The sequence below is a fragment of the Propithecus coquereli genome, unplaced genomic scaffold (assembly GCF_000956105.1).
Source record: "Propithecus coquereli isolate 6110/MARCELLA unplaced genomic scaffold, Pcoq_1.0 Scaffold164, whole genome shotgun sequence".
NCBI classification, from domain to species: domain Eukaryota; kingdom Metazoa; phylum Chordata; class Mammalia; order Primates; family Indriidae; genus Propithecus; species Propithecus coquereli.
The window spans coordinates 2,218,973-2,232,127 of NW_012140969.1; the positions used below are offsets into that span (position 1 = coordinate 2,218,973).

The window sequence follows — 13,155 nt, forward strand, 5'->3', positions numbered from 1 at the left end:
GAAAAAATTAGCCGGGCATGGTGACGCATGCCTGTAGTCCCAGCTACTTGGGAGGCTGAGGCAGTAGGATCGCTTGAACCCAGGAGTTTGAGGTTGTTGTGAGCTAGGCTGACGCCACGGCACTCACTCTAGCCCGGGCAACAGAGTGAGACTCTGTCTCAAAAAAAAAAAAAATAGACACTGGGATGGGCTTTCTTAGCTTGGATTTTTTTGGGTTCCATCTTGGATGTTTCCTTAAAATAAATTCCTAGCAGTGAAATAACTTGGTTGGAGGGAGTGTTTTTGAAATACTTCATGTCTAGTGCGAGGCTGGCCCTGGCAAGGTCAGCTGCCCTGCACACTCACCTGGGTGCACAAGGGTCTTCCTCACCCCAGGTTGCCAGCACTGAGTTTTCTCAACACGGAGAGGAAGTCCGAGCAGTGTCCCTCTAGTGCTTTGATTATATTCTCTTGTTTCTGAACAAGCTGCCTTTAAATTTTGTCTCGGGGGTTGGGGGATGTTACAGTGACTTCTGCATAGTCAGTCTTCTCTTCTGCGTGTGTCGCTGCAGGAATACCTCAATAGCATTCTTCAGCATGCCAAGGATTTCAAAGAATACCATAGATCAGTCACAGGCAAAATCCAGAAGCTCACCAAGGCAGTGGCCACGTACCACGCCAACACGGAGCGGGAACAGAAGAAAGAAAACGAAAGAATCGAGAAGGAGAGAATGCGGAGGCTCATGGTAAGGTTCTCGCCGCTTGATTTTGGCCCCTTCCTGTGCGCACTGGGTGTGGCAGGCACCAGGTGTTGGTCACCCAGGGTTATGCTAGGGCCTGTGCGGCTCGGAGTTGGAGGTGAGGTTGGGGAAGGAACAGGCTGGCATTTGGGAGTCAGAGTCCTGGGCTTAGACCTTGGTCTGTCTGACTGTCAGAGTGACCATCAGAGTGACCTCGTGACCCCGTGCAGCTAGCTGGCCACTCTGTCTTCCCTGGGAAGTGGAAATGGTGTCCCTTCCCTGGGCTCCTGAGAGAGCCATGAGAGTGCAATGCAGACTGCCCGCCTCCCAGCCCAGAGTAAATGTTTCTGATCCTTTACTCATGAATGAGTTGCTGATGGGGCAGATAGTGTCAGCCTGCTCTGTGCCTGGCACTGCCATGTGTACAGGGGACATAGCTGGGAACAGGACACAGTCCCTGCCCTTACGGGGCTGGTGCTTGTGCTTGAGGGACGGGTACTTGAGTGAAACAAACAAGCTAGTTTTGGATGGTGACAAGTGCAGTGAAGAGGGGAACTGCCTAGGTTGTGGGGGAGGCAGGGGTGCTATGAGAAGGCCTTGGAACAGAGGCCCAAAGGGAGGGTGTGGCCAACGAATACAGAGATAGGGAGGCCCCAGGGAGAGAGGAAACCAGGGCAAGGGGGCCGATAGCCAAATGCAAAGTACAGCAAGTGGCCTCAGGTCCCTGGGACATTGTGGTGCAAGGCAGGAGGTGTGGCCAGAGAGCTGGCCCAATGGCAGGTCGTGTGGGACCTTGGGGGCCATTGCAAGACTGGATTTAATTCTGAACATTGAGGCCATCCCAGGAGGGTTTCAACTGCGGGATGGCGTGATCTCATCTACTCATGGAGAGGTGGGAGTGATGTGGCTTAGACCAGGTAGAGAGAAGAGTTTGGATTTGGGGTGTGTTTGGTGGACAGAGAGGATGGGACATGCTGATCGCCTCTGGAAATGGCTCCTGGCAGGACTGTGTCTGCCTAGCAGGTGCCCTTGGGGTCTAGTATTCGGTAATAGTTACCAAAGGAGGCGTCACTGCTGGTCGAAGGGGTGATAGCACAGTGTGGGTGTGAGCTAAGCGCTCCCTAAATGTGCCTCTGGTCGTGGGTTAGCAATAACCCACCGTGGGGCCCTGCCCTGGGCTTGCGTGCCTGGGTCGCTGACAGACGCGCATGTCTCGCGAACAAGTGCCATAACCCCCACGCTCTCGTAGGCTGAAGACGAGGAGGGCTACCGCAAGCTCATCGACCAGAAGAAGGACAAGCGCCTGGCCTACCTCTTGCAGCAGACGGACGAATACGTGGCTAACCTCACGGAGCTGGTGCGGCAGCACAAGGCCGCCCAGGTCGCCAAGGAGAAGAAGAAGAAAAAGAAAAAGAAGGTGGGCCGGGGCCTGGCCGAGCTCGGTGGGCCTGGAGGGTGGGAGCGCCTGTCTTTGCGTGGGTGGCCTCTGCCTGCCAGGGCAGGGCCTGACCGTGCCTCTCTTTCCTTCTAGAAGGCAGAAAACGCAGAGGGACAGACGCCTGCAATCGGGCCGGATGGTGAGGTGAGGAAGCGGGGGTTTCTTGTGGAAATGCAGGCCCAGCCCTATGGTCGGGTCTGTACCACACTTTAAGCTTCTTGTCAAATTGCAAACACTCTGCATGATGCGGGTGAGAATCCCAGTGTGTCCCCAACACCCATCCTATCTCCTCCATCCCACACATGGAGTGTGTCTCCTTCCAGACCTTTCTCTATGCATGTACCACATTACTTACATTTAAGTTTCTACTTTATCGTAATTCCAGACTTATAGTGGAGGTGCAGGAACAGTCTAGAGGCTTCCTGTGTACGCTTCACCCCAGATTCCCCATTTTCACGTGTGTGTTTTTCCTGAACCCTTAGCAGGATGCAGACGAGACAGCCCTTACCTGCATGTATTTCAGTGCGCACTACCCCAGGACAAGGTCGTTGTCTTCTGTACTGTACCACGATGATCGGTGCAGAAAGTGAACACAGATGCAATACTGGTGTCCAGTCTCCAGGCCTTTCTGTTAAGGTTGTGCCAGTTGTACCTCTGGTGTCCTTCACAGCAACAGAAACCCCCAGGTCCCATCCAGTGGAGGTCCCTTTGGTCTGCTTTGATCTTCAACGGCTTCCCATTTTTTCTTTGCCCTTTAAGACCTTGAACATTCTCTGAAGAGCATGGGCCCGGTCTTTTATCCAGTGGCCCTCAGTGTGGGTTTGTCTGATGTTTCCCGGTGCTTAGATTCAGGCTATGTGTTTTAGGCCGGAAGACCCCAGTGTTGTGACCCTGTGTTCTCCATGCCTCCCATCGGGAGTGTGTGGCGGAGGTTTGTGAAGTCGTTGGTGACCATGACCCTGATCCCTTGGTGACTGCCAAGGGCACTCCACTGTAAAGTTACAGTTTTTCCTTTTGTAATCATTAAGTACCTTGCGGGGAGAGACTCGAGACTATGTGGCTATATTGTAACTCCTCAAAATTCCAGTGGTTTAGCATCCATTGGTTCTGTTTGCCTGTGTGAGTTTTGGCTATAATGGTTACAAAATGGTGATTCTTAGTCCAGTGTTTCTTCTGCATGGATTTAGTTGGCTTCCTATAGTAGGAAAAGTTTTTTTTCTTTCCTGTTTGGCCTGGCGTAGACTCACAGATTCTTATTTGCTTGAATGGATCATAATCGTTTACTGTTATTCATATTTGTTTTGGTTATTTAGTTTTGGCCAGTAGAAGCCCCTTCACATTGGCTCCTGTGTCCTTTTGACATGTGCCTGTCATCCTTGGGGCACTTCTTTCCTTACCAGAATCTTCTGTTTTTCCTGCCAGGCCCTGGAATTAGCCATTTCGCCAAGGAGTGCTGTTTCTTTTTATTAGAGAGGATATTTAGAAACCAAGATCTGACTTTGGGTGGGCTCATTGCTGCTGGGCTGTCACTACTTCTAGGCACTTGCAGCAGCCAGCTGTAGGAAACAGATGTGTGCACACATACACAACTGCATTGCTGTTTATATACATTCAAAATCTTGAGGTCACACTTATGCCTCCCATTCTAATCCAATGCTAGAGGGTTATTTCTATCCCCACCCATTCCATAATTCTAAAATCACGATTAGCCATGATACGTTCACTTACTCGTTCAGTTCTAGAATGCACAGAAGGTACATTCCACATTGTTACCCGATATCCCTTGTGAAGACCCTCCTAGCCACAGTTTGGTGTCTGCACTAACCAACCCCCTTGTAGAGGGCTCACTGTCCTGCGTGCCTGTCCTTTCCTCCCATCACTGTGATTTGTACACTTACATGGTAGATGTATAAAAAGATGGGGAAATAAAAAGCATTTTTGGCTGGGCGCAGTGGCTCATACCTATATTGCTAGCACTCTGGGAGGCCAAGGCGGGAGGATCGCTTGAGCTCACAAGTTCAAGACCAGCCTGAGGAAGAATGAGACCCCGTTTCTACTAAAAATAGAAAAATTAGCCAAGCGTCGTGGCGTGCACCTATAGTCCTGGCTACTCAAGAGGCTGAAGCAGGAGGATGGCTTGAGCCCAGGAGTTTGAGGTTGCCATGAGCTATGATATGCCACTGTACTCCAGCCTGGGGCAAAGACAGAGTGAGACTCTGTCTCAATAAAACAAAAATAAAAATAAAAAGCATTTTCTGTACCACTTCTCAACCCTTTTTGTTTCTTCCAAGAGAGAAACCACAAGAACTGTTGCGGTGTTTGTTCTAGAACTATGTGTGTGTCACTGGATGTTTTGCTTTTCCTGCCTAGTGTCATATCTCAGACATCTTTCCAAGTTAGCTTTTGTCCATTTACCTTGTTCTTTCTAAAGTCCCCACAGTACAGGTGGCCATTGCTTGCTTATTCGAATTACTGAATTCTTGTAGAAAAAGTTTAGGTGAGTACGTGAACCATGCTGTCTCCCAAGCACACACGTTGATCCTGGTTGTCTTCTTTATACGCTTCTGGAAATTTATGGAACTGTTTGGTTCAGTCAAGACATAGCTAGATGGTTTTCATTTAGTGGGTGGTTTGGGCAACTTTCCATTTTAAGCCAGTTCATTTTTTTATGTTGTGTATTGAAATTTAGTTCTCAGTCAAATCGATAGCTATTTAGGTTGCTTCCAGAGATACTGCAGAGAGCAGCTCCTATGTGTCACATTTGTTTGGCTCTTACCCTCTTGGTGGGTAGCTCAGTTGTTTCCTTGTGTGCTGTCGTGCACGTTCTTGTAGTGAGCATCCTTGTACATCAGGTGTCGGGCTGCCATTACAAAAGACCATCAACTGGGTGGCTTAAAAATTTCTTACAGTTCCAGGGGCTGAGAGTCCAAGATCAAGGTGCCAACTGGGCTTGTTCCTGGTGAGGACTGTCTTCCTGGCTTATTGATGGCTGCCATGCTCACATGGGGGAGAGAGAGACACTAGTGTCTTGTGTTTTGTTGTTGTTGTTTGATATAGGGTCTCATTATATTGCCCAGGTTGCCCCGAACTCCTGAGCTCAGGTGATCCTCCTGCCTCATCCTCCCTAGTAGCTGGGATTCCCACTACAAACGTGAGCCAGTGAGCCACCACACCCAGCTTGGTGTCTCTTCTTATAAGGACACTAATTCCATTATGAGAGCCCCACCCGCACGACCTCATCTAACCTCAATTACTGCCCAAAGGCCCCAACTCCAAATACTGACATTGCGAGTTGGGGCGTCAACATATGAATTTTGCGGGTATGAAATTCAATGTATAGCAGATGCACCCTTTTTCCTATACACTGGATTCCCAGAAGTAAATGATTCTGGTGATTAATTCAAATACTTATTGCAGGTGATTTTATTTAAAATGGGATATTGAATTCTTTTTAGAATGTGTGCTGGCATTTTACTATAGTACAAAGCCTTCTGCCTAAGGCCATTCAGAAGACTGAAGAAAAAATTCATATAGTGGGAGGATCACTTGAGCCCAGGAGTTGGAGGCTGCTGTGAGCTATGATTTTGCCTGAGAATAGCCATTGCACTCCAGCCTGGACAATGTAGTGAGACCCTGTCTCCCAAAAAGGAAAAAAAGAGTAGGGATGCCCAAGTCTTACCCCAGAGCAGTTCGATCACAATACCTCTGCCCTGGTGGATCCCAGGGAGGATGCAGGGTGGAAAGTCCCCGGTTGAGGCAGCCTGCAGAGCCCATTCTTGGGGCAGGGGTTGCTGTCACCCTCCACAGTGCACTACTCTGAGAGTGAGCTTTTAACCTGCGGAGACTAAGATTGCTGCACTGTGTGGACAGTGTTGACGGCGCAGCATTTTTGGAGGTAGGTATCATAAGTTCTTGGAAGATGGAAACCAAGGTTTAAACCAAGAACTTCATCTTCTTCCCGGAGGTTTTCTCTGGGAAATATGAAAGCACCAATTAAGCGGGGAGAGGGAATGTTCATTCAAAATTGATATCTCAGTAGGAAGAATTCTATATTTGTTGCTCAGAGAAAGTTCTTTTATTTTTCACACATTCCAGTTAATTATTTAACAAGAAAGAAGGAGGACCCTCGATGAGGTCTGCAAATACAGTAGATGTGGAGAAAAAAAATCAAGGGCCAAAAGAATGTGGGTGGTAGAGCTGTCTGGGTAAAAAAGAGGGAAGGAACAGAAGTGATGAAGTCCCTGTTCCTTCTGCGTGGGTTTGATCTGGAAGGACGCGCGAGAGACTAACGCCAGCGGACGCCTGTGAAGGGACAAACTGTCGGGCTGGGTGCAGGGGTAGGGAGAGAGCGCGCACGTTGCTCTGTACGGCCTATTTGAAAATTGAAACATATATGTCAGTTACCTCGAAGAAACAACTGTCATGTAGCCAGGACTGATGGGTTATAGCTTTCTACTGAATTATTGAATATACGGTTAACCCATTTTCACTACCACTGGCCATGCTTGTGAGCCATTTTCTGGGCGTGCAGTTGGGCGGGCACTTCCCAAGTTGGCCATGGTTAGCCCTGTTCTCCCTGAGTGCCTGGGGTGTGGAGACGCCAGAAGCTCAAGTCACACGGGTAACTTTTTGCAGCCTCTGGACGAGACCAGCCAGATGAGTGACCTCCCTGTGAAAGTGATCCACGTGGAGAGTGGCAAGATCCTCACAGGCACAGATGCCCCCAAAGCAGGGCAGCTGGAGGCTTGGCTGGAGATGAACCCGGGGTGAGTTGGGCCTGGCGTTGCAGGTGCAGCTGGGATCCGGGGTGACAGCTGGGGCTGATGTTGCTTGCATTCGGATACCAGGCTGGCTTGCTAGGGAAGGTGAGTCCTGCTGTTCTGAGCAGACTTGTCTTCAAGACCTAACATTTCTTCTAGGTACGAGGTGGCTCCGAGATCGGATAGTGAAGAAAGTGGCTCAGAAGAAGAGGATGAGGTAAGAGTCCGTTTCCTGCTTCCAAGGCCCTCAATGCTCAGTAGCGGTGACTTCCACCCCCTGTGCATCCATCACCCTGGGCACTGTGACCTTCTCCTGCTCTGGCTGAATGTCACGCAGAGCAGGCGGCAGCCAAGGTCTCAGGCCTGGCTGAATTTGGAGCTTTAGAGCTACGCTGTCCAGTGGGGCAGCTTCTAGCCACACTTGACTGGTTCCATTTGAAATCAAATGAATCAGATTAAATTCATTTCCTTGGTCACGTTAGCTGCACTTCCAGTGTTCAGCATCCCTCCTCCGTGAATGATCTGCTTCATTTGTCTACTCCTGAACAGTTGTGTTTGTTGACTATGAGTATTTATTCACTTCACTGTATTTATCCCTGGCCTGAAACCAGCTCTGTGTTCACTGACCTCTTTGCTTTGCTTTGTCTTGTTTTACCCCTTCCAACTTGAGAGTTGCCATTTTCCTCTTTGGGTTATCTGGAACCCACTTGGTGTAGTGCACGAGGGGAAGCTCTAACTTTGCGCTACGTGGATTGGCATCCCACTTCATCCATCCCCTTCCCATCAACTTGGGGTGTTTGCAAAGATAGTTTTTCTGTCCACTGGAGTCTTTGAGTGTCGCCCCCCCCCCCCCCCGGTTCAGTTTCTTTCTAACCGTCTAATGATGTGTTGGCTGGTAACATTTTGTTGTAATTTTTTAACAGCTTTGTTATTAAGGCATAATTCACTTACCCTCAAATGCACCCTGTGGAAGTGCATAATTCAGTATTTTTGATGTAGAGTTGTGCGATCATCACACACCAGCTTTGTCACCCCAGAACACTCCCTCCTGCCCATTTACGATTGGTGCCTGCTCCCTCCCCCAGCCCCAGGGAACCCCTGATCTGCATCCTGTCTGTAGATTTACCATCTGTGGACATTTCCTAGCAATAGAGTCATACATAACATGTGGTCTTTTGCATCGGATTCCTTTTTGTTTAGCATGTTTTTGAGGTTCTTCCATGTTGTATGTATGGAGAATTTGTCCCTTTTTTTGCTGAGTCCTGTTACATTGCGCGGGTAGAACACATTTTGTTTCTCCATTCACCAATTGATGGGCACTTGTGTTTCCATTTTTTGCTATTATGAGTAATGTTGCTGTGAACATTTAGAACACATCTGTGTGTGGACATGTGTTTTCACTTCTATTGGGTGTGGCATTGCTGGGTCATGTGGTAAGTTTGTTTCCCTTTTTAAGTCACTGCCAAATGGTTTTCTAAAGTGACTGTACCATTTCACAGGTTCCAGTTTCCCCATAGCCTCACCAACACTTGGTATTGTCTGTCCTTTTGATACAGCGGTTCTAGTGGGTGTGTGGTGGTGTGCCACTGGGGTTTTAATTTGCATTTTCCTAGTAACTCGTGCTGCTGAACAGCTTTTCATGTGCGCGTACACAGCATTCATGTATCTTCGGTGAAAATCTGTTCACCTGTACTGCCTACTTTTTAACTGGGTTGTCATCTTACTGAGTTGTTAATGTCCTTTATATATTTTATTTTATTTTATTTTTTGAGACAGAGTCTCACTCTTTTGCCCGGGCTAGAGTGCCGTGACGTCATCCTAGCTCACAGCAACCTCAAACTCCTGGGCTCAAGCGATCCTACTGCCTCAGCCTCCCGAGTAGCTGGGACTACAGGCATGCGCCACCATGCCCGGCTAATTTTTTCTATATATTTTTAGTTGTCCAGTTAATTTCTTTCTATTTTTAGTAGAGATGGGGTCTCGCTCTTGCTCAGGCTGGTTTCGAACTCCTGAGCTCAAACAATCCGCCCGCCTTGGCCTCCCAGAGTGCTAGGATTACAGGCATGAGCCCCTGCGCCCGGCTCCTTTATATATTTTAGATACACATCTTCGATCCAGTGTATAATTTGGAAACATCGTCTCCCAGTGTGATTGCCTTTTCATTTTCTTGATGGTTTCTTTTGAAATGCAAAAGTTTTTAATTGTGATGAAATCCAATTTATCATTTTTTTTCCTTTTATGGATTGTGATGTCAATGTTTCAGTTAAGAACTATTTGCCTAACCCAAGATCACAAAGCCTTTCTCCTATATTTTCTTCTAGAAGTTTTATAGTGTAAACTCTTAGATTTAGGGTCATATTTGAGTTGATTTTTGAGTGTAGTCCGAGGTACAGGTCTAAGTTTATTTTTTGTATATGAACATCTGATTTACTCAGCACCATTTGATGAAAGATAGCGCCCCCCCCCGTTGATTAAATTAGTCTTGCTGTCTTTGTGGGAGATGAATTGACTATAAATGAAAGGGTTTATTTCTGACTCAGTTTTGTTTTGTCATCTGTACATCTCCCCTTTGCTAGTAGCACGCGATCTTTATTGTCGTTTTGTGGTAAGTGTTGACGTCAGGTAGTGTTAATTCTCTTTGTTCTTTTTCAAACTTATTTTTGTCTATTCTAGATCCTTTGCATTTTGATAAACATTTTAGGATCAGCTCATCAGTTATTACAAAAAGGCTAGCTGGGATTTTGACTGGGATTGCGTTGAATCTATAGATCAAATTGAGAAGACTTGCTGCCTTAACCACATTGAGTCTTCTAACCCATGGATATGGAATATCTTTCCATTCGTTTAGATCATCTTTAATTTCTCTTAGCAATGCTTTTTATTTTTCATTGTACCGTTTTTGTACTTTCATTAAATTTATTACTTTATTTTTCCATGCTATCGTGAATGGAATGGTCTTAGTTTTTGGATTGTTCGTTGCTATTACATAGAAATACAGTCAATGTTTGCATATTGATCTTGTGTCCTGCAAACCAGCTGAATTCATTTATCACTACTGATAGGTGCCAGGTTTTTTTGGTAAATTCATAAGGATTTTCACATGCAGGATGATGTCATCTGTGAATAAAGAGTTTTACTTCTTTTTTTTCTATCTGTATGTCTTTCATTTCTTCTTTTGGCCTTATTGCTCTAACTAGATCTTCCTATACAATGTTGAATAAAAGTGGTGAGAGCCAGCCTGGCGCGGTGGCTCACGCCTGTAATCCCAGCACTCCGGAAGGCAGAGGTGGGAGACAGATGTTTACTAAGTCTTTGTCTCTTGTGACATTTCTTGCTTTAAAATCTGTTGCGTCTCACATTAGTGTAGTCACTCCAGCTCTCTTGAGGTCATTGTTGGCCTGGTGTATCTTCTTCCGGTCTTTTGCTTTAAACATACCTGTTTCTTTGAATCTAAAACAGCATAGCTGGATTTTACTTTTTTGTCGAGTATGACTGTGACTGTTCTTTGAGACCATTCACATTTAATGTAATTTCTGATATGATTGGGTTTACATTTGCTATTTTTTTCTATACGTCTCCTACTTTTGTTCCTGTGTTCCTCCTTTACTGCCACCTTCATGTTAAAAAAATGTTGGTGTACTGTTGTATTTCTTCTGTAGATATTTTTATTTTTACTCCACTTTTTAAAAAATTTCTTTGTAGTTGCTGTTGGGATTACAATATGTGTTTTAATTTATCACAGTGTGCACAAGATTAATGCTGACCAAATTCTGGTAAAGTATAGAAATTTTCCTTGAATGTCGTTCCATTCCCTCCCCCTTCGTTTATACTGTTATTATTGTCACCTGTATTACCTCTACATATGTTATAAACCCTTCAGTACAGTCTCATAATGACTTATACATTCTTAAGACTTTTAAAGATGTTAGAGAAAAAAAGTAAGGGAACATATTTAGATTATTAAGTATGAAATGTCCGATTTCCTTAAATACTAAGTCTGGCAGTTGATATCTCTGACACTTCTTGTTTTATTTTTATTCTGAAGGTACATCCTTAGTTTTTCAAACACATGTTTTGGCTTGTGATTATCTTTCAAATTTTTCTTTAAAGCAATTTTTGTGAAACCATGGATCAGTCAAAAATTCATGTTATTTTGTAATATGAGTTCCGTCATGCAACCAGTGCAGTGTAGACAGCTCGAAATATCAACAAAGTGTTTGGGAAGGATGTGGCCAATGATTGCACAGTACATCGATGGTTTGAGAAGTTCTGTTCTGGTGATTTTAATCTTGAAAATGAGCCATGTGGGCGACCTAAGACCAAGGTGGATAATGATGAGCTGAAAGCTGTAGTGGAAGTGAATCTATCTCAACCTAATTAGCAAAGTTTGACGTTAGTATTCCAACAATATTGGACCATTTGAAACAAATGGGCAAGGTAAAGAGACTGGATAGATGGATACCACGTGAATTAAACAAGTATCAGAAATCTTCTCAAAACTTGTCTTTCTTTGCTGTCACGACATAAAGGTGAACCATTTCTACACCGTATTGTTACATGGGATGAAAAATAGATTCTTTTTGAAAATTGCAAGCGTTTGGCACAATGGTTGGATAAAGATGAAGTGCCGAAACACAGTCCAGAACCGAATATTCATCAAAAAAAAGCTAATGGTGTCTGGTGGTCCAGCACTGGTATTATCCACTACAGCTTCATGAAACCTGGTCAATCAATTACAATGGTTGTCTGATGCAACCAGTTGGACAAAATGAAGAGGATGCTTGTGATGAAGCAGCCGACATTGGTCAGTAGAGACAGGCCAATCCTCTTGCAAAATAATACTCAACCACATGTCGCACAAACAACGCTGCTCAAACTACAGAGGCTGGACTTGGAAACTCTCTGTCATCCACTGTATTCACCAGACCTTGCACCAACTGACTACCACTTCTTCCAGGCTTTGGACCACTTCTTGCAAGGAAAAATATTTAATTCTCAACAAGCTGTGGAAAATGCCTTTCATGATTTTATCGCCACTTGTTCTCCAGGCTTCTCTGCTGCTGGCATAAACGAGCTACCCCTAAGATGGCAAAACTGTATCGATAGTTTAGGATCATACTTTGATTAATCGTACTGCTTCTTTTTTGAGATACAATAAACTGCACTTTTGATTTGAAATTGGACATTTCATATTTAATGACCTAAAATCTATTCGTAGAGTCTCTTCTACCGATCCACGTAGTTCCCATTTCCAGTGTTCTTTATTTCTTCCTGAGCATTCGAGAGATTGTCTGCTATCATGTCCTTTTTCAGCTTGAAAGACTTAGCGTCTTTTCATGAGGTATATCTGCTAGCAGCAAATTCTCTCAGTCTTTTTACATCTGGGAGTATATTTCTTTAGCCATCCTTTTTAAGGATAGTTTAGCTGGACATAGAATTCTTAGTTGATGTTTTTTTTTTTTTCTTTCAGCACTTTGAACTACTTGCTGATCTCATGTCAGATGAGAATTTAGCCACTAATCTTATTGTTGTCCCTGTTTACTTGATGAGTCAGTTTTCTCTTGGCATCTCCTGTGCACGTGTGTGCACCCTCAGCTGCAGCTAACATGCCTTCCCCTACCACGGCTGAGATCCTAACCTCTCACAGCAAAGTCGCCACTACAGGTGACTGACTAACCTCCTCCTGCGTCCCTGCCAGGCCTCATGGCCTGCACACTCTGGCAGGACCTTCTTGTTGACCAAGCTAGGAGGCAGGAGAGATGGAAGTGCCCCCAAGTAAAAACGCTACAAACTCCCAATCTTCTTACCTGAAGTTCAGCAATTTTTCAACTTAATGCTTCTCAGACTGTAGTATACCTTTGGTCAACTCTCAGAGCTGTGAAATTGGCCACTTTTGCCAATTTTGTTCAGTTTTAAAGTAGCTTTTCGGTGAGAGAATTTGCTGACCACTTGGATTTAGCCAAAAGTCCCACCTTATTTTAATTCCAGGGTAAATCTGTACCCCCTATGATTTTTTTACCTAAAATGTTGGTGATATTATCACCTATTTATTCCAAGTGATCTATAAAATCATTTTTCGTGATCCAAGGGAAATCCCATTGGATTTTGATTGGAATTACTTAACAGATTCATCACAGATAATTTTGTAAGGCTTTGTAGCAGTTCTGTTATAGATGTGGAAAATAATCCACTGTGACATATTATGTGATTTATACAGGAATACAAAAATGGCTTAATA

The 13,155-nt window shown here is 45.0% G+C and overlaps 1 protein-coding gene across 7 annotated transcripts in view; it reads left to right on the forward strand.

Annotated features, from left to right (window-relative positions):
* The window catches only part of SMARCA4 (SWI/SNF related, matrix associated, actin dependent regulator of chromatin, subfamily a, member 4), an 83,609-nt gene that overhangs the window by 24,938 nt on the left and 45,516 nt on the right, over positions 1–13,155 (forward strand). For all 7 annotated transcript variants that reach the window (XM_012641271.1, XM_012641270.1, XM_012641272.1 and 4 more), the window contains exons 9-13: positions 552–725; positions 1,969–2,136; positions 2,251–2,301; positions 6,793–6,923; positions 7,077–7,134. In XM_012641271.1, the coding sequence (XP_012496725.1) occupies positions 552–725; positions 1,969–2,136; positions 2,251–2,301; positions 6,793–6,923; positions 7,077–7,134 (582 nt within the window). The remainder of the gene's footprint in view (positions 1–551; positions 726–1,968; positions 2,137–2,250; positions 2,302–6,792; positions 6,924–7,076; positions 7,135–13,155) is intronic.